Below are 18,328 nucleotides of genomic sequence, written 5' to 3' on the forward strand. Positions count from 1 at the left end.
GTGGGCGGATAAGATGCGCGTTGTTCAACCGCACTGAGTAAACATCGTACTCAAGGGCAAGTTATGGACATACACGCACAACACATGCGCAAACTTTGTCGAAAGTTCGTTGACGACACACATACGAACTTTGCGAAGTTCTTTACATTTCGCATAAAAACACAACTATAATGATTCATCGCAAATCTATTAGATCTCTGTACCTACTGTCGATTTTCACTGGGTGCATAATACTTCGATCCACAATCTCGTAACTCAAGCATCTTTCAGCATCTTCCTTATATCATCCATTCCCTCGTCTGTTTCCCAGAAGGTGGCCCACTCGCCCGTCATTTCCAACGCCCCATTTTCACCTGGCGCGCACTGCCCGAGGCTACTCAGATATTTATCTTTCATCTCCCGCTCCACGCGTTCTGCCTCCTTCTTCTCCCTGCTTCCTGTCCATATGGCACGGTTCAAGATATGTCGGACGACGGCACGCATTACGAGATAGCCATGGGATGCTAACATCGCGATCAACAGAGCGGACATCAGAAGTTCCCGGGTTGCAGCGAGACCTTGTCGGTGATGCTGTGACTCATTAGTCGCATCCGCATCCACCACGGTCCCTAGCTCATGCTCCTGTTGAGCAGGGGGACGGAAGAGATATACCAGCGCAGAGTTCGTGAGAGCCGACAACCATGTTAAAAATGATAGAGACTCGAGCCACGGCCCTATCGAATCCGTTCGAACAGGCGTCGGTCGTCGGGTGTGCACCGCGATTTTAAACGCATCAGAGCGCGCTTCAATGTAGTTGTTGAAAAGTGCCATCGCCGGTGCAAGTGGCCATATGGTCGACCAAAGAGCGACGTAGCCAAACTGTGTCACCATCTCGCTGTAGTCCGTGAACACATCATACTCTGGCAGCACCACTTCGCTCCGAACGCGCTCGAGGAATTCGCGCTCCTCTCTACCGTGTGCATCATGCCCCACAGGTTCATCATCAAACGCTACCCGCTTTTTCTTCCCGTGTGCCTTCCCATTACCATTCCGGAAACCTTTCCCATTGCGGAACGAATCCACGGCACGGAGGATATATGGCAAGCCAATGGCCGTGAAGGTATCCACCACTTGGTTTGTGACCGAAAAGGCGAACATCTGCTCCTCGAGCCTCGATGAATTCAACTTGCGTCGCGCATTTTTCCTATCCCACTCCCATAAACTGAGTCCGACCGCACTGATTTTTTTTCCACCAACACCTCTAGCACCGAGATGAGAGGTGGCGTTGAAATGGATATTGAATTTGTCCAGTAAGGCCAACGCACGACGACCATCTGTGAACAAGTGGGACTGGACAAAGTTCATGACGGTTTCACCGAAAGGGACATAAATGAATGCGGACAGCGCAAGGCCGAGATAAGCATTCACCGCCGAGAGTGTGAAGACCTTCAATGAAAGAGACCAACTATGGTTCGATTGATGCTCGTGATTTTCCCAATCCGTGAAGTTCGTGGCAAGTCTCTGGTACATTGCGAGTAACCGAGGAACAAGGAGTGAGAAAAGTATCGTTGGAGCGAAAGCCTTAAATGAACGCTGCTCAGAAAGGCTGTAAGCGGCAGGCATAAGTAAGCTTACCACATATGTGTGACCGGGACCCTTGTAAAGCTCCGTCACAAAAGCTTCCAGGACAAATATGCCTGTCGATATAACCGCAAGGACAATTGCAAAGAGCAGTATGACTGGTAGGCCAGCCATCATGCGCATCTCCTGCTTCCACCAGGGGAAGCTCGGGAGATAATCAGCCCTCCGCTTTTCAACGCGCCACGAACCACGAGTGCACCATCTGATTGACAGGATACGCTCTTGCAGTCTCCACCATTCGACGAACGCAATTGACCACAACAGGAGTAAAGTGGAGTATGAAGCAGAGTAAGGTCTCCCGAAGAGATAATAGATAACGCCAAGTGCCGCGGGAAATATCAAAGCCCGTGTGTATGCTGTGAGGAAGAAAAAATAGAGCGCAACGGAATCTCCAAACTAGGACACGACATCATCATTTGAATGACGTATACAGAACGAAAATAATTGAGACAAACCTGGTCTCGAATCTTTTCGAGTTCCACGCTCGCTATTCGGCGTCGTGTCCATAGGTGTATCCAGTGGTCGTTGAAGTCATGATCGTGAAGTGCCATTACGGACTCCACGAGACCCCACTCTATTCGCCCTGGAATAATACCCAAGCCTCCATCTTCGGGAGTGGATGATATGAATCCGTGGATCAAACGGATACGGTCGGCGGGAGATAGTGGGCCTGATTCAAAGTCGTTCGCGGACGGCAACTTGGACATTGGAAGACCGTACAAAAAGTCCGAATGTCTGAGATGCATAAGAATATGAATATGGAGAGTGAATTCATTGCAAGACTCACCGTTCACAATGAATGAGGTTTGCAAGCACCTTCTGCGGGCAAGTCACCATTACAAGTAACTGGCCCTGACTCACTCCGCGCCTCCCAGCAGCTTTGAGGCCAGCTCGGGTGAGCGTACTAATGAGCTTAGAATACTGCCTTTCTGCCTTGACAGCATTCTGGCGCACTTGCTCTTTAGAAAAGCTGGCTCCCTTCTGGATGGCACGGAAAACTATGACTGCGTCCACATGAGGATGCATTTTGAGGGCACACGGTGGGCCTATGATTTGAGTTGTATTGCGGCCTCTGCAAGTGTTAATGTTTTGAAATTGGAGAATCCCGTAGAACTGATAGCTAGAAAGATTGGAGAGATGAGTCTACACGTTTGAGCTCCGAGAATATCAACAGATCTAGTGAAAGTATTTGTTTAGGGTTGGTTTAGGGCATCAGCAAATGCAATGTCCTCGAGTTGTTGTTATCTGTTTGAATTTGATGGAGACCTCCCACGGAACCTAGCAATATTGATGTGACAGGCACATTCCATACGGCCTCTGAACATACTACAGGAACTGTACTTAAAAATGAACAAGACTACTGCGTATAAATGCATATGAAAGGTCCATCATCTTCATGCGTACACGGACCAGCTTTTGAATTGATAAGTTAATGGCAATGCGAATCAAGCGATGCCACAAGAAACTAGCGCGCGTACGGATGATAGCTGTGCTGCCCTCGTTGTCCCGCACGTTGTGGACCAACGCCAAGACCACCAGGGCCACCCGGACCACTTTGCGCTCCTCGTGGACCACGCGGGACATTCGGACCTAGGCTGGCAGGCCCTGTGGGTGTGCCACCGCCACCCATGGCCTGTCCCCCTCGCCCCATACCACTACCCATTCCTGGTCCTCCACCCATACCACCTGCCATCGCGGGGGTTCCCATACCACCTCTACCCATGCCCATGCCTGCGCCACCATAACCACCCATGCCACCCATCATGCCTGGGTTTATGCCCGGGGCCATGCCCGGATTCATACCCATACCCATACCTCCCATCATGCCGCCTCCGCCCGCCATTTGGAACATGCGAGTATACAAAGCGGCAAGAGCCTGGGGATCGAATGGAGTGTTGCCCGAGGGAGCCGCGGGCATAGAGTTAGCTGCCGCATTGAAATTCCCGCCCTTGTTGGTGTACTGCTGCTGCTGCTGCTGACCGCCGTCCTCATTAAAGTTGTCACGCTGATAACGCGGTTGCGCCAGCTTCACATCAATCTTAAATAAAGTGCGTAAATGAACGTGTATATTTATAGATGTAACACGTTCGTCACATACCAATTTCCCATCGATCTCTAGGTTCCCAAACCCGAGGAAGGGCTGAACATTTGTGTCTTCAAATGAAACAAATCCAAAGCCTTTGCTTCTCCCTGTCTCACGGTCTAACATGACGGTCGAATCGATGACCTTGCCAAATTGCGAGAAGAAGTCTCGCATCGACTCGGACGTCACACTCCCTGCAAGACCGCCAATGAACAGTTTTGTGGCGCGTTGGTGCTCTTGTCTAGGTATTGCTCTCTTTGGATCAATCTTGGGTAACGGGTAAATAGAATCCAATGCTAGATACAATATTTTACGTACAATTTTGCCATCTAGGAAGTGCTCCCGCACCATCACCGCATTAACGCTTGCGGGGTCCTCAAAGGTCAAAAAGGCGAAGCATCTCGACCGGCCAGCAGCATCGCGCATGATCGTGCATGCATCTACTTTACCGAACTGGGAAAAGTAATTCCTGAGGGACTCTGCCGCGAACGACCTTATTTTAGTACTACCGAACGGTACAGAGCAAGTAATAATGATGTAAGTACCATCGGTTGTGTCCCAGTTGAGACCGCCAATGAACATCTTGCTATAGATAGTGTCGCACGCGCGAGGCAACATGGTCGAATACGTTCGGACGTCGGTAATTGAGTGTACGATATGAAAAGCAAAGCTCGTTATTAGTTTCTGTAGAGACAGGGGGTGTTATGACAGAGGAGAAAAAGAAAAACGCTACTGTCTGCTCGCGTTTATGGCTAGCCTAGCTTAGACTGGACGTAGAGAACGCGAATATGCTAGAGCTAGACTAGTCGTCCTAGTCGACATAGCTGAGTAGCTAGGCGTGACGATGACCGAACAACTACGTCGGCATTATTGACCGTCAACGACTAAGATCCAATATATCCCAGCGAAGATGCATGCCCCAAATTCCCATAGGAAGTTAGTAGAACTGTCCTATGCAACTCACCCTTCATCCTTCATCTCTGAGGGCCGCACACTTCTCTCATGGCTATGTTGGCGGTCATAACTACCCACACCTTCATGCTGGCCCAAGTCTGGTGCATAGTCGGACTGAGGTTGCTGGTATGTCGGTATTTGCTGTGTAGCGAGAGCAGCGTAGGCAGGAGCTCCGGATTGAGTGGTAGTCGACGCGTATTCTTCGTAAGTCTGTACTGGATAGGTCTCGGTTGCAGGTGCTTTAATGGCAGCAGCCGGTACGACCGGTGAAGGTTGTTTTGATGGTGTCGGCGGAGGAACCTTCACAGCGGAAGCAGCAGGTGCTTGAGGGGGCGCTTCCGATGGAAGAGACTCTTCTGGTTTAGATTGGTCGCCGTTTTCTGCTGAAGTTGGAAATTCAGACTCGTCGTTGCCGTAGAGATCTAGGAAGGTGTCAAGTCAAAAACTACATAAATCGCAAGCGTTTGAGAATATATACCGCCATAGAGGTCAGCGTCAAGCTCGGACATGATGGTGGTTGCGGTGAGAGTGAAAAACAGTTCGGGTCTTAGTCATCGTGTCATCACTTATGCCTGAAAAAGTCTCACGCTGCGCGGGCCGTGACTCGGCCAACCGCCAAATTTTCTCCTCCTCAAAGACCACATGTTCTAACTGACTCGATCCGTATTATTCCGCCTGGAATTCGCATGTGTTTTCGTGAGTTCTGTGACGTGTACAACAAATCGATTCAGAGTTTCTCTTTCTCATCATGGCCTACGTCCAGGTCAGCAACAACGTTACCATCGGCATACTAGGTAAGTACGGTATGTGTGCTGGCATAGTATATGCATTGTTTCATCTGGAAAATATAGCTCTTCAAGGAGCCTTTGCAGAGCATCAGACTGCCCTGCAAAAGCTCTCATGCCAGAAGAAAATTGCGGTTGTTCTTGTTCGGACTGCAGAAGATCTTTCAGTGTGTGATGCTCTGATAATCCCCGGAGGGGGTGAGACAAGTGTCATTTTACCTAAACTCACTCATATCATCCGATAGAGTCCACCACTATTGCACTACTCGCTAAGCTCGCTGGGCTTTTAGAACCTCTACGGACGTTTCTGCAGAAGAAGCCCGTGTGGGGAACTTGTGCCGGAGCGATTCTTCTTGCACAGGCAGTTGAGAATACCAAAAAAGGTGGCCAGGAACTTCTCGGTGGAATATCAGTCACCGTCGCTCGGAATGGTTGGGGTTCACAGGTACGAATATCATGTTTTGCAGTTCTTCCTCTGTTGACACCGTCTCGCGAAGGTCGAGTCTTTCGAGGCACCTCTTTCAACAGAGGGTCTGCGGGATCCAACCACTCCGTTCATGGGTGTATTCATTCGTGCTCCTGTGCGTGTTTTGCGCTCATCCGCAACGTTGTACTAATTAGACCTTCCTTGAAAAGGTTGTGTTAGCAATACATCCATCCACCGAGAACCCACCAATAGAAATCATCGCTCGCTTACCGATTAACCTTGTGCCAAAGTCACAGAAGCTGGCGGTACACGACGAAGGCGACACCGGTCCACACGATTCACAAAGCATCGTTGCATTACGGCAGGGACGACATATGCTCACCACATTTCACCCGGAGCTCACAAAAGACAGTCGTTTTCATGAGTATTTTGTGCGGACTTGTGTTTTGCCTACCCTCCTGTGAAGTGGTATAATATGACATTGCCGCTCCCCACTGTCATGGTTGACGTGTGAGTGTGATAGATTGGCCTCATATAAGGTCTTAATTGGCGGTATCGCTACCTCGGGAGTGCGCACACTTGTCCCTCAGGACAGACAACGCAAAGGGCCCGAAGAAATCTAGACTGATTATTGAAAAAAAAAAACGTGTAGATTTCAAATCTTTTGATACCTGTCAGACGTTCTGCTACAAGACTTGAAGAAGCTATCAAGACGAGCACTAATTTAGTAACATGGGATTTACCAGATCTATATATATCATAGCTAGAGCCTGCCAGTGAGTACTATATGCGCATCTACGATTTATGCGTTGCAATTATCAAGTTGTACTAGTGTCAACCAGCAGCTCGACGCATTTAGACATCCTCGGGTCAGCTGGCTAGCTAAGCCCACCCCATCGCTTGTTAGGCCACATCTTCCGCGGGAGCCTCCCATGCATGTATGAGCATGTCACGAAAAACGCACACGGATCAATTAAAACCACTATAAAAAGCCTCATTATGCATTATAGGCTGGGCGACGTCGCTGCTGTCACACCTGGCTACTAGGCTTACTCGACAATGTTGCATCTTCTCGTCGTTCTGCTAGCAGTGACTGCCGCTAGCGCTCGTTTCATGACCAAGCATATGTTGAAGGAGCGCCAGCTTGAGGCAGCCCAGCATTGGCAAACCAGCTGGGCCGTAGAGATGGGAGGGGCTGGGGACGTCGAGCGCAAGCGTGTTCAAAACATCACCTTCACGAACCCCAAGGCCTCAGGTGGATGAAGTGCTCCTGCAGTAAACGCCAGCGTCTGATATGTTTGTGCAGAATTTTATGTCGATGGTACATCCCTCCCTCTGGTCGACTTCGATGTTGGTCCCAGCTGGGCAGGTCTGTTGCCCATAAGCGACAGTCCTGATGAGACGCGTCAGGTATGCCAATAATGAGTCATACATGTTCTCTGCTGATTCAAACGACAGCTCTTTTTCTGGTTTTTCCCTCCCGGTCCCGAAGGGAGTCTCGATGATTTGATTTTTTGGTGTGTGATCGGAAGTGGTCGGTATTAATCTACCACTGAAGTGACTTGCTCTTCCTCCAGGACAAATGGAGGCCCTGGCTGCTCTTCACTCGAAGGTTTACTACAGGAGAATGGAGTAAGCCCCTTTCGTTGGATGCTATGACTCATTTCACTGGGAAGTTTGAAGCCTTTCAGTTGGTCCTTGGGTCAAGCCAAACCAACCGTGAATGAACACAGCTGGACCAACCTCTCTTCCATCCTTTGGGTTGAACAACCTGTTGGCACGGGGTTTTCCCAAGGCGTTCCAAACGCACAGAATGAAGACGATGTCGCTGCTCAACTCGTCGGTTTCATGCAGCAGTTCCTCGAGGTCTTTTCGGAACTAAAAGGCAAGCAGTTGTATCTGACGGGTGAAAGCGTGAGTTTTCTGGAAGACTGTCCAGAAATCATACTCATTGTAACCAGTACGCAGGAACATACGTCCCTTGTCAGTTTGTCTTTGTTTTTCTAAGAGCACGTATGAAAGATCAACGAAGATTTTGCGAACTACATCTACGAGAATCCCACTCTGTTAGACCTCTCGTTGCAAGGCATGTGGATCAGTGATCGTAAGCAACATTTTGAATCGCTCTGTATCCTCTCAAGGGCTTATCTACGGAGCATAGCTTCACTGTCATGGGATGTGGTGCAAGAGCAGATCCCTGCAGTGGATTTCGTGAATAAATATGCTGGTCTCTTCTCTTTTAAGTCAGTTTATTTCACTTGAGCCGGGTTTGCAGGTTGCTCACCAATCGGATCCAGTCAAACGTTCACGGATCACCTCGAGAAGAAGGCCGCCAAGTGTAATTACACTGGCTACGTAGACAAGTACGTGACATATCCTCCAGCTGGCCTTCTTCCTCTGCCAGGGGACTCGGTCGAGGCAGCTGAGGGCTGTGATGTCTGGGACGACATTTTTAATAATGCACTGATCATCAACCCCGCCTTCAATATCTATCGCATCTGGGACACTGTGAGTCGAGGAGTATCCTCCCAACTAGTCTGTTAACGTTCTCCATTCCAGTATCCTGTTCTATGGGATGTGCTTGGCGCCCCGTGAGTAGTTAAACAATGCACTCGGCATTTCTGTTTACGCAGGCCCAGAGGTTCGATCATACAGTCACAAACTCCGCTCTACTTTGACCGCAATGATGTGAAGCATGCCATCCATGCACCTGATGACACAGAGTGGACGGAGTGTTCCAATGTCAATGTCTTCCCAAATGGAGACGGTAGCTTACCCCCTGCCTTCACTGTGTTACCGAATGTTATCGAGAAGAATAAGCGGACCGTCATCGTACACGGTCTCGCCGACTTTGTTCTCATTTCTGAAGGGTATGCCTGCGTCCACGAGCTCTTCTCCTATATCCTGATCCATGATCCGATGACTTAGAACCAGAATCGTCATTCAAAAGTACGTGCGTTCTTGACTATTGCGTGAATCCCTTCAATCAATAGGAATTATTTGTAGTATGACTTGTAAGTGAGCAGAAGCGCTGAGGTGCAAAAACAACTCATTTTATTCAAAGGGGACGGATTGCAAGGATTCCAGACGCCTATCATCAATGACAGTTTCATTGTCGATGGCGTGGGTGCTTTCGGGACAATGCACTCAGAACGGGGACTCACTTACTACGAGGTAGTCCTGAGTGGACACATGTGAGCTCTCCGCTATACTAAGCCTCCCGGTTCTCAAATGTATTCTGCAGGGTTCCACAGTTTGCGCCAGTAGTAAGTCGACAGTTTTTGACTCAAATGCGCTCTAACGCAAAGACCGACATCTTAGGCTGCCTTCCAGATTATGCAGTACCTGATGGGCTTTAGGGATACACCATAGATAGGGACACTCGTCTTTGGTTTGATTTAGATTCCTGCCATCCGTAACAAACGTCAGCTCGTAGAGTCTAGTTACAATAGTTCTCAGGAAGCTTGTTGTCTCCGGGTCTGGAAGAGTCGAACTTAGGTTCACGGTGTCCAGGTCTGCCGGGTCAACTCCGACTTGATCTTTGATTCTCCCATGATGAAAAATTAGCGGTATGGTTCGCGAATATCGCCGAACAACCCATGCTAGCCAATCCCAGCCAATCCCGAGTGCCCGTAACCAGGGGATAATACCTATCCCGTTACGACTGGCATGCAGACAAGCCCTTCAAATGTCCACAGCCTAATCGTCGGCGACTCCAAGTTAACGTGCGCTGTGACGAGGGACAAAATGAGCTGGTGTTGGGAAAATTATACGTGTCAGCAGGTGTCAGCTTCGTCTACTACAAGAAGTGATCAAGACAAGCACAAATGCGGTTTATAACAAGTGCACTAGTATCAGGAAACCCGCTGCCGAGCGAAGTGACTTGTAGCAGCGCGTAGCACGGCGCTTCTTTGAAATGGATGTAGCAGCTGGAAGTCTCGGAACTAAAACCTCGCTGGCATGTCAAAGAGAGTCTGCAATAAGTGTGCAGAGGCTGTTCTGGTATAAAACCAAAACCTAGTATTGTGGATTGATACAGAACGCAACAAAAAGTGAACGCGAACAACGCAAAGATACTTGACTAAACAGGCATCAACTAAGTATACCATGACGCTGGCAGATGCTTAGAGACAACATCTTCAATAACAAGTGATGAACTAAATATGGAGTACAGCGGTGTTGGGCTTCGGAGAGGGGAAGGGTGGCCGAAGCTTCCGTTGTCAAGTGCCGGGAATTGGGTCCGATGACTGACAACCGTTCATCAGGTTCAAGGTTCAAACTGAGGATGAGAGAGAATTAAAAGAGGTTACACAAAATGAAAAGAAAAGTAAAACCTGTATTGAGGCAATAGCCTTTGCAAGTCTCTGCCCCTCGGATAAAATATCAAGACAAGACTGCAGTTCCCTCAAACACCACTGTCGTTTGAGCCAGGAAAGGAGGTGACGATTCCAGAAAACCTGGAATATATGGTTGAGAGTGTCGACCCATGGACATGGAGCACGCGACAGGTGAATAACCCAGTTTTGAGATGCATACTTGAGACTGTCGGAAGATGATTGTCTTCGTTCCTGTGCCTCGTTTGCAAAGCTATAAAGAGATTCATAGCACGGATGATCTCCCTGTCAGGAACTTCTGGCAATGCAGAGGTGAAATGATCTTGGGATATCAACGCCAGGAACATCGGAAACATCAAGAAATCCGGTAAGCTTTTGAGCTGCTGGACTACTTTGAAGGGTGGTAGTAAAGCCACTTCTGGGGCAATGATATAGTTGCTGATTGCTTACAACGTACTCGTGAATTCTTCCGTAGTCACCCATACGGATCCTGCAGGAGTGGATTGCCACGCTTGACTATGGGGCGTCTGGAGCCAGTTACGCCCGCCCGGGGTCAGAAGCCAGTTACGCCCGCCCAGGGTCTGAAGCCAGTCTCGCCCGCCCGCCCGGGTCCGGAGCCAGTCTAGCCCTCCCTGGGTCTGAAGCCAGTCGTACGCTTCCTGGGTTTGGAGCCACTCTCGTCCTCCCTCAGTCTGGAGCCACTCTCGTCCTCCCTCGGTCTCTAGCCACTCTCGTCCTCCCTCGGTCTTTAGCCACTCTCGTCCTCCCTTGGTCTTTAGCCACTCTCGTCCTCTCCGGGTCTGCAGCCACTCTCGTCCTCTCCGGGTCTTTAGCCAGTCTCGTCCTCCCTCGATCTGGAGCCAGTCTCGTCCTCCCTCGGTCTGGAGCCACTCTCGTCCTCCCTCGGTCTGGAGCCACTCTCGTCCTCCCTCGGTCTTTAGCCATTCTCGTCCTCTCTGGGTCTGCAGCCAGTCTCGTCATCCCTCGGTCTGCAGCCACTCTTGTCCTCCCTCGGTCTCTAGCCACTGTCGTGCTCTCCAGGTCTGCAGCCACTTTCGTCCTCCCTGGGCCTGCAGCCAGTCTCGGCCTCTCCAGGTTTGCAGCCAACCTCGTCCTCCCTCGGTCTGCAGCCAGTCTCGTCCACTCCGGGCCTGGAGCCAGTCTCGGCCTCCCTCGGTCTGCAGCCGGTCTCGTCCTTCTTCGATCTGCAACCACTCTCGTCCTCCCTCGGTCTGCAGCCACTCTTGTTCTCCCTCGGTCTCTAGCCACTCTCGTCCACCCTCTGTCTGCAGCCACTCTTGTGCTCTCCAGGTCTGCAGCCACTCCCGTCCACCCTCTGTCTGCAGCCACTCTTGTGCTCTCCAGGTCTGTAGCCACTCCTGTCCTCCCTCAGTCTGCAGCCACTTCCATCCTCCCTCGGTCTGCAGCCACTCTTGTCCTCCCTCGGTCTGAAGCCACTCTCGTCCTCTCAAGGTCTGCAGCCACTCTCGTCCGCCCTCGGTCTGCAGCCAGGCACACACGTCCATGGTTCCCAGCCAATATTGTAAATCTGAAGTACGATCTCCCCGAAGCCATAGCATACAGATGAGAACTGACAATGGTTCTGGTGGCCGAACAAGGAAGGATAGCGAAAATTTTAATCGATGGGGGTCCTCAGGTTGCATAGCTTGGCTTTGTTTCTCCAGTTCTGAGAGCGCATCCAAAAGGGTCGTGGTTTCTGAAATATTTTTCATCATGAAGCGAAAAGAGGAATCAGCGAGTAGGGTGTGGGGTGATGGCATATTGTGTTCGCGTACTTGAGGGAGGCTGCAGTTTGAGGGGTCGGAAACATAGTCGCGAATGGACGAGTGATAGATATTCACGGGGAGAGTACTATTTGTAGGGATATCCATGACGGACCGTAGCTGTATCAGCGTTGTCTGCACATCTCTGCCCAAACTAGGGCCAAGAAGTGACGAGATTTGCGAGATGGGAAGAGGGTCTACGAGCGCGGCGACGATGGATAAGTGCATGTAAGCCCGTTTGGGGTCAGCACACGTGGAGAGGATACAATCGTATAATTTGTACACATCCGTTCCTGGCAGCAGATCGCTCGTTAGCTTGAGCATCAGCTGCAGCCGACCATGTGGATCGTCTTCATTATCGATAATGAACTTCATCATTGTAGACGCCACGATGAAACGTCTGCCCGCTCGGCTCGCCAGCTTCGCAAGATCATCCTTCGATGGCCGAGGGAAATCAATATGGCGACTTGCCAGCTCTGCGAAGGAGTGCTGCAAGAAAATATAGATGTCGTTGACTCGTTGTCAACATCGGCGCCATCAAGCGAGATGATGGTAGCAACTCCCTCCCCAGAAGTTCTCACGGGTATTTCGCACAACAACGGCCGCGCCTCCTTGTTCTGAAAGGCTTTGCAGATATGCGATTCCGAGCGACTCGTGAGTGGAATGTGTGTCACGGGTAGATCAGGCTCACGAAGAGCCCGTGCGAGGCAAAGGATAAGATCAGTAAGCTCGGGTTCGGATGTGCATTCATCAAGGGCATCGACAACAAACGTCAGAGGTGGACACCCGCGTAATCTGAGTTGAAGATTTCGGAGAGGTTGGAGGAAGAGAGCCTCCATCTGGTCGCAGAGAGACTTGTCTGGGTCTAGTAGAGCGGGATTGTCACGGATAGCTCTGTTCACATCCTTCCGGATGCTGGGAAAATTGGTGGCAAGCTGATAGGCAAGAGTCACGAAAAAATACCCAGTCGTGCAACGTTTCGTGTGCTTGCGCGAGAAAAAGAAAGTTCCTCCGAGCCGCTTTTCGACATTAGTCTGCTCCGCCACTTTTAGACCTCTCATCCTCTCAGCTACGCTGAACGCAACGGCAGACTTTCCGACGCCTGCCGTGCCGTGCAGCCAAATAAGTCGATTCTTCTCTGGGTCGTCTAGTACTTCGTATATGAAGGATAGGAGATCCACCCGGGTCCCTTCCAAACATTTTGGGTGGGGCTGACGTTCTCGGGAGTTGTATTCGGCACCGTTTACAGCAACCTGGGACAGCCTCGCCCAAGTTCCTTCAAACGATGGAAGAACTGTCAAAAAGGTCAGAAAGCGAGAGAAGGACAAGAGTGAGAAAAACCGACATTGTTCCTCACTCATTCACGAAGGTTGTGATATGCGTGATGAAATGGACAAATTGAAAGTACTAGCTGGGCGTGATTAGAAATCATCTGGGCGATATTTATCTCCAGGGACGACGTACGAAGATTTGACGGATCTGTTGGAGTCAAAGTAAGTCGTCAACTTAGGGTCCCAAAGCGCGATGGAAATGAGATGGGATAAATGGATGTTTCAATCTATGGAAAGCTTGCTGGATGGTAGGATACAGTTCAAGGACGAGTGGCCCAGCGCTTGTCCGGTTGCAGAAGGTCACGATGTTGCTGTACATGCTGGTACTACCAAGTCTTCTGAAAGATGTGTTCAAAAGTAGAAATACTAGTAGGAGCTAGTAGGAGAGATATTCTTCTACAAGTAAAAACCTGTAAACTTTGCAGTATAAGGGGTATAGCTAGCTAGTGTCTGCGCATCTCGACTCCGACTAGCTATGTCAAATTCTTACCAGTTCAAAACACTGCATTTCAGCTTCAGCGCTAGCTAGTAAGTACTCGTAGTACTAGTACCTCGAATTTGGCTTCTATTATTATTATCATAGTAACGCTCGGCCATCATGGGCCGACTTGGGGCCGACGACCTCCAATAACCAGCTCGTCGCCGCCCTCTGCTTTCGTTTGTAATGCAAATCGTACTGTTGGACCCGCCTGATGCGCACGATTTTATCGCCTGAAGGTGAATACGCATGACCTGTCCGAACGCCCTTGATCATCTTTCCGTTGGTGTCCCACCGCTGAACGCTTCAGTCTTCCCTCCCGCGTGAAATTGTCTTCCCGTCTGGTGAACGCGCCATTGCATGTATCCTTCCGCCCTCACTTGACCATGATTCCATAACAAGATGTGTCGTAGTTCCACTTGCGTATCCTGCCCTTCAACGAACCACTCACAATGGGGATGTTGTCGTGCAAGAAGACGAAATCCTAGATGGCTGATGCCTTTCAAACTCGTGCTCTGGAGTTGGTCTTTCAGGTTGCGGGAGGGGTGGAGCTTCATTAGTGGTCGGAATCACAAGGGATTTAGAATCAGAAAACATGGCTTCTTCAATGATGGGTGCCGAAGGGTTTCGAAAGATAGTAGGTCGTCACGGTAAGTCTTCTGTATTTTTTCCTGGCTCTGGCACTGTTCATGATGAAACAGGATTGGAATAGTTGACCAGTACTCACCGGTTGTTCTGCTGGTCCCTCGCTGATAGCCATCTAATGATGAATAAGTCTTGCCAGCATCACAAGCATGAATTCCACGAGGCAGCGTGTTTTTATCAAGCTATGCCACTGGTATGATGTCTACTAGGTTCGTCCTTAACCATCTCAATTACACGGCTTTTGGAATTCACACCAGGCGTGCTTTCCTGGGCTGTAAGTATTCACTATCGTGCAATGTACTTATAAGCATGAATGTCCGTCTCAAAGATATAAATTGCTCTCCAGGGTGTAACCAAGGGTGTACTCGAATCAATGATTGCCTATTCAATAGTTTGATCTTACAAGCTGTGGGCTTTCGAAGAGCTCAAGCATGTTTAGCGCTGTTAGGCATATGACAGCATGTGAGTAACAGTCGAACAATTTCAACTGAACACGAATTCGTCATTCAGACTGAACGGCTTGTTGATCTGTTGAGCCCGGGTTCTGCACTGGAAACGAAGTTGTGCCATCTGTCAGGCACTAATTAATTTGGTAGAACTCGGCAGTTGTGCTGCAACGCACATGGGTATTAATCACGATTCGACCACAGCTCAAGTCGATTATGCCCATGTAGGGAGACGTAGGGCTGCGCGAAGAACGCATGATGATATGCGTTCCCTGTCATGGCAACCCGCCTCGTATACATTTGGTCCATCCGAGTGCGTCATGACAGAAATACTCATTCTAAATACGACGTCATACGACTCACGATTTTTCCTTCATAAATTCAACTTGTTCGCTTGCTTGCCGGTGATGCGTCTTCTCGCTGTACTTGGGGCTCTGCTCGCAGGGGTCGCCGCCAGCGGTCGTAGGATGACCAAGCACGAGATGCGCGAACACCAACTCGAGGCAGCAAAACGTTGGCAGACTAGTGGCCCTCAGAACGTAAAGAGCAGTGGTGTTCAGAATATCACATTCACGAACCCCAAGGCCTCAGGTAACTGAAATGCTAAAAGTAAATATCCAATATGTCTGATCCGTGTTCTTCCAGAATTTTACGTCGATGGCAGATCCCTTCCACTTGTTGACTTCGATGTTGGTCCTAGCTGGGCAGGTCTTCTACCCATCAGCAACAGTCCTAATGAGACGCGTCAGGTGTATACATGAATAATCTATGCATGTCCTTTGAGTGCTGACATCGAGGACATTAGCTCTTTTTTTGGTTTTTCCCTCCTGGTCCCCAAGGGAGTCTTGATGATTTAATTTTTTGGTGCGTCGTCAGAAGCGGTGTGCTCTTCGCCGCAGACCTGATGTGTTCTACCTGATGAAGGACGAATGGTGGCCCTGGCTGCTCCTCCCTGGAAGGTTTGCTGCAAGAGAACGGTGTAAGCCTCTTTGTTGACGACAAGACTCATTTATAACTGAGATGTTTGAAGCCTTTTAGTTGGGCCTTCGGTCAGGCCAAACCAACGGTGAATCAACGGAGCTGGACCAACCTCTCCTCCGTCCTTTGGGTGGAGCAACCTGTTGGAACGGGATTTTCCCAAGGCATACCAAACGCACAGAATGAGGACGATGTCGCTGTTCAACTCGTCGGTTTCATGCAGCAGTTCCTTGATGTCTTTTCGGAACTCAAAGGTAAAAAGCTATATTTAACGGGTGAAAGTGTAAGTTTCTCACAGAGAGGTTCAAGCATTGTGCTAATTGTATCCAGTACGCTGGAAGATACGTGCCTTGTGAGTCAGCAGTCATCTTCTCTGAACATAACTCTAAGACCAACGAAGATATCGCAAACTATATCTACGAGAACCCGACTCGGTTAGACCTCTCGTTGCAAGGGATATGGATCAGCGATGGTAAATAACATTTTGACTTGCTTTGTCAAGTGCTTACATATGAAGCTCAGCCTCGATCTCGTGGTGGGTGGTGCAACAGCAGATCCCTGCAGTGGACTTCATGAAAAAGCACGCTAGTCTCTTCTCTTTTAAGTCTGTTCATTTCACTCGGACCTAGTTTGCAGGTTACTCACCAATAGGATCCAGTCAGACGTTCATGAACTACCTCGAGAAGAAGGCCGCGACGTGCAATTATACTGGCTACATAGATAAGTACGTCACGTACCCTCCAACAGGTCTTCTTCCCCTTCCAGGAGACTCCATCGAGTTTGCCGAGGGCTGCGATGTCTGGCACGACATTTTTTATGGTGCACTGATTATCAACCCTGCTTTCGATGCCTATCGCATTTGGGACACTGTGAGTCGAAGAGGATTTTAATAAGTACTATATTGACTTATTCTTCGTGCAAGTATCCGATTTTGTGGGATGTCCTAGGTTACCCGTAGGCCATCCAATTATTGATTCAATGCAACTACGCTGACAACGACCTAGAGGTTCATTCCCACAGACGCAGTCTCCGATCTACTTTAACCGAATGGATGTAAAGGAAGCTATCCATGCGCCCGTTGACACCGAGTGGTCGGAATCCTCCAATGTCAATGTCTTCCCCAACGGAGACAGCAGCTTGCCTCCTGTCTTCACTGTGTTACCGAATGTTATCGAGAAGAATAAGCGGACCGTCATCGTGCACGGTCTCGCCGACTTTGTTCTCATTTCTGAAGGGTATGCCTGCGTCCACGAGTTCTTCTCCCATATCCTGATGCATGATTTGATGACTTAGAACCAGAATCGTCATTCAAAAGTACGTGCGTTCTTGACTATTGCATGAATCCCTTCAATCAATAGGAATTGTTTGTAGTATGACTTGTAAGTGAGCAGAAGCGCTGAGGTGCAAAAACCACTCATTTTATTCAAAGGGGACGGATTGCAAGGATTCCAGACACCTATCGTCAATGACAGTTTCATTGTCGATGGTGTGGGTGCCTTCGGGACAATGCATTCAGAACGGGGACTTACTTACTACGAAGTAGTCCTGAGTGGACACATGTGAGCTCGCCGCTATACACGGCGTCCCGGTTCTCAAATGTATTCTGCAGGGTTCCACAATTTTCGCCAGTAGTAAGTCGACAGTTTTTGATCCAATTGCGCTCTAACGCAGAGACCGACATCTTAGGCTGCTTTCCAGATTATGCAGTACCTGATGGGCTTTAGGGATACGCCATAGATAGGGACACTTGCCTTTGGTTTGATTTAGATTCCTGCCATCCGTGACAAATGTCAGCTCTTAGAGGCTAGTTACAACAATCGTCAGGAAGCTTGTTGTCTCTGAGTCCGGAAGATTTTTTCATCCTCCACAATCTTCACCGAGTTCTCAGAGTGTATGCTGTATGCTCCCTATTCGGCTCATAACCCAGAGTAAAACTCAGGGTCTCAATGTCCTTTGTTTCCACGGATTCTTACATGGTATGAGGCTGATAATGAGTTCGAAGGGATTGTGAACAGATCGACGTAGTTTGTGAAACGTAAATAGATAGATAGCGAAATGACAAACAAGATAAGACGTTGAGAGATAGTGACTTTTTGTTGGAGCGTTCGGTCCGATGTGCTTTGGCCGCCAAGTTTGAGCTGGGAATCAGCGTATCAGATCTGCTCCTAAGCCAGAATGAGTATGAGGAGCATATAGTGAAAGTGAAATGAACGGAGCACGAGGTATTAGTCATGAAAGAAAATGGAAACTTGAAAGGAATCACATCAGCGAGTCACGTGGACGACTTCGAGCGTCTTCGGTCGGTGCGTAAAGGATATTGTCAAACCATGATGGTTTGATAATGGTTATTTGGTATATGGCATCCACAATCTCCTGCGTCCGGTGGGACTGATGCCACTCCCCAGCTTAAGTCCGATTCCTTCCTGCATCCAACTGTCTTCCCGTCCGGTGAGTGCGCTAGTG

General features: G+C 49.3%; 6 protein-coding genes across 6 annotated transcripts; 3 read left to right on the forward strand and 3 right to left on the reverse strand.

The window, feature by feature from the left end:
- Positions 1-126: 126 nt before the first annotated feature.
- On the reverse strand, positions 127-2,895 carry DFJ58DRAFT_708109 (calcium-activated chloride channel-domain-containing protein). The gene is made up of 4 exons (XM_041383773.1): positions 2,408-2,895; positions 2,076-2,355; positions 1,615-2,016; positions 127-1,560 (listed from the first exon to the last, which is right to left on the reverse strand). The coding sequence occupies exons 1-4, from the start codon at positions 2,644-2,646 to the stop codon at positions 256-258; spliced, it is 2,226 nt and encodes a 741-aa protein (XP_041239265.1). The 5' UTR covers positions 2,647-2,895; the 3' UTR covers positions 127-255.
- A 142-nt stretch (positions 2,896-3,037) lies between these two features.
- DFJ58DRAFT_84840 (uncharacterized protein) lies at positions 3,038-4,492 on the reverse strand. Its single transcript, XM_041393629.1, has 3 exons — positions 4,022-4,492; positions 3,719-3,970; positions 3,038-3,658 (listed from the first exon to the last, which is right to left on the reverse strand). Exons 1-3 carry the CDS (start codon positions 4,319-4,321, stop codon positions 3,086-3,088), a joined length of 1,125 nt encoding a protein of 374 aa, XP_041239266.1. The 5' UTR covers positions 4,322-4,492; the 3' UTR covers positions 3,038-3,085.
- Positions 4,423-5,197, reverse strand: DFJ58DRAFT_84843 (uncharacterized protein). Its single transcript, XM_041393634.1, has 2 exons — positions 5,136-5,197; positions 4,423-5,079 (listed from the first exon to the last, which is right to left on the reverse strand). Exons 1-2 carry the CDS (start codon positions 5,164-5,166, stop codon positions 4,664-4,666), a joined length of 447 nt encoding a protein of 148 aa, XP_041239267.1. The 5' UTR covers positions 5,167-5,197; the 3' UTR covers positions 4,423-4,663.
- Positions 5,198-5,262: 65 nt separating this feature from the next.
- DFJ58DRAFT_708116 (PdxT/SNO family) lies at positions 5,263-6,676 on the forward strand. The gene is made up of 5 exons (XM_041383774.1): positions 5,263-5,451; positions 5,509-5,640; positions 5,688-5,887; positions 5,940-6,023; positions 6,079-6,676. The coding sequence occupies exons 1-5, from the start codon at positions 5,406-5,408 to the stop codon at positions 6,331-6,333; spliced, it is 717 nt and encodes a 238-aa protein (XP_041239268.1). The 5' UTR covers positions 5,263-5,405; the 3' UTR covers positions 6,334-6,676.
- Positions 6,665-9,413, forward strand: DFJ58DRAFT_809479 (Alpha/Beta hydrolase protein). The gene is made up of 16 exons (XM_041391359.1): positions 6,665-7,124; positions 7,176-7,279; positions 7,328-7,386; positions 7,447-7,501; positions 7,553-7,783; positions 7,831-7,852; positions 7,902-7,973; positions 8,031-8,112; positions 8,167-8,377; positions 8,429-8,460; positions 8,509-8,739; positions 8,798-8,818; positions 8,876-8,883; positions 8,934-9,063; positions 9,114-9,135; positions 9,191-9,413. The coding sequence occupies exons 1-16, from the start codon at positions 6,929-6,931 to the stop codon at positions 9,239-9,241; spliced, it is 1,527 nt and encodes a 508-aa protein (XP_041239269.1). The 5' UTR covers positions 6,665-6,928; the 3' UTR covers positions 9,242-9,413.
- A 5,881-nt stretch (positions 9,414-15,294) lies between these two features.
- On the forward strand, positions 15,295-17,602 carry DFJ58DRAFT_666818 (Alpha/Beta hydrolase protein; the record flags this gene model as incomplete). Its single annotated transcript, XM_041382582.1, has 15 exons — positions 15,295-15,478; positions 15,533-15,636; positions 15,693-15,751; positions 15,812-15,866; positions 15,918-16,148; positions 16,196-16,217; positions 16,266-16,337; positions 16,388-16,469; positions 16,524-16,734; positions 16,788-16,819; positions 16,870-17,100; positions 17,159-17,187; positions 17,295-17,424; positions 17,475-17,496; positions 17,552-17,602. 15 exons carry the CDS (start codon positions 15,295-15,297, stop codon positions 17,600-17,602), a joined length of 1,515 nt encoding a protein of 504 aa, XP_041239270.1.
- Between the last annotated feature and the right edge of the window lie 726 nt (positions 17,603-18,328).

This window comes from Suillus subalutaceus (assembly GCF_016647625.1).
Source record: "Suillus subalutaceus strain FC151 chromosome Unknown DFJ58scaffold_130, whole genome shotgun sequence".
NCBI classification, from domain to species: Eukaryota; Fungi; Basidiomycota; class Agaricomycetes; order Boletales; family Suillaceae; genus Suillus; species Suillus subalutaceus.

What these genes read in the sequence shown, in the direction of transcription:
- DFJ58DRAFT_708109 (XM_041383773.1), bottom strand. Translation starts at nt 2,646, where the DNA reads ATGCATCCTCATGTGGACGCAGTCATAGTTTTCCGTGCCATCCAGAAG. An exon ending in AACCTCATTCATTGTGAACG is followed by an intron (nt 2,356 to 2,407) that starts GTGAGTCTTGCA and finishes TATGCATCTCAG; the next exon opens with ACATTCGGACTTTTTGTACG. An exon ending in GTCCCGGTCACACATATGTG is followed by an intron (nt 1,561 to 1,614) that starts GTAAGCTTACTT and finishes CGTTCATTTAAG; the next exon opens with GCTTTCGCTCCAACGATACT.
- DFJ58DRAFT_708116 (XM_041383774.1), top strand. Translation starts at nt 5,406, where the DNA reads ATGGCCTACGTCCAGGTCAGCAACAACGTTACCATCGGCATACTAG. An exon ending in CGTTACCATCGGCATACTAG is followed by an intron (nt 5,452 to 5,508) that starts GTAAGTACGGTA and finishes TGGAAAATATAG; the next exon opens with CTCTTCAAGGAGCCTTTGCA. An exon ending in TCTGATAATCCCCGGAGGGG is followed by an intron (nt 5,641 to 5,687) that starts GTGAGACAAGTG and finishes ATCATCCGATAG; the next exon opens with AGTCCACCACTATTGCACTA.
- DFJ58DRAFT_84840 (XM_041393629.1), bottom strand. Translation starts at nt 4,321, where the DNA reads ATGTTGCCTCGCGCGTGCGACACTATCTATAGCAAGATGTTCATTGGC. An exon ending in ACTTCCTAGATGGCAAAATT is followed by an intron (nt 3,971 to 4,021) that starts GTACGTAAAATA and finishes CCGTTACCCAAG; the next exon opens with ATTGATCCAAAGAGAGCAAT. An exon ending in TAGAGATCGATGGGAAATTG is followed by an intron (nt 3,659 to 3,718) that starts GTATGTGACGAA and finishes ACTTTATTTAAG; the next exon opens with ATTGATGTGAAGCTGGCGCA.
- DFJ58DRAFT_84843 (XM_041393634.1), bottom strand. Translation starts at nt 5,166, where the DNA reads ATGTCCGAGCTTGACGCTGACCTCTATGGCG. An exon ending in TGACGCTGACCTCTATGGCG is followed by an intron (nt 5,080 to 5,135) that starts GTATATATTCTC and finishes ACACCTTCCTAG; the next exon opens with ATCTCTACGGCAACGACGAG.
- DFJ58DRAFT_809479 (XM_041391359.1), top strand. Translation starts at nt 6,929, where the DNA reads ATGTTGCATCTTCTCGTCGTTCTGCTAGCAGTGACTGCCGCTAGCGCT. An exon ending in CGCAGGAACATACGTCCCTT is followed by an intron (nt 7,853 to 7,901) that starts GTCAGTTTGTCT and finishes AGATCAACGAAG; the next exon opens with ATTTTGCGAACTACATCTAC. An exon ending in TGGGATGTGCTTGGCGCCCC is followed by an intron (nt 8,461 to 8,508) that starts GTGAGTAGTTAA and finishes ACGCAGGCCCAG; the next exon opens with AGGTTCGATCATACAGTCAC.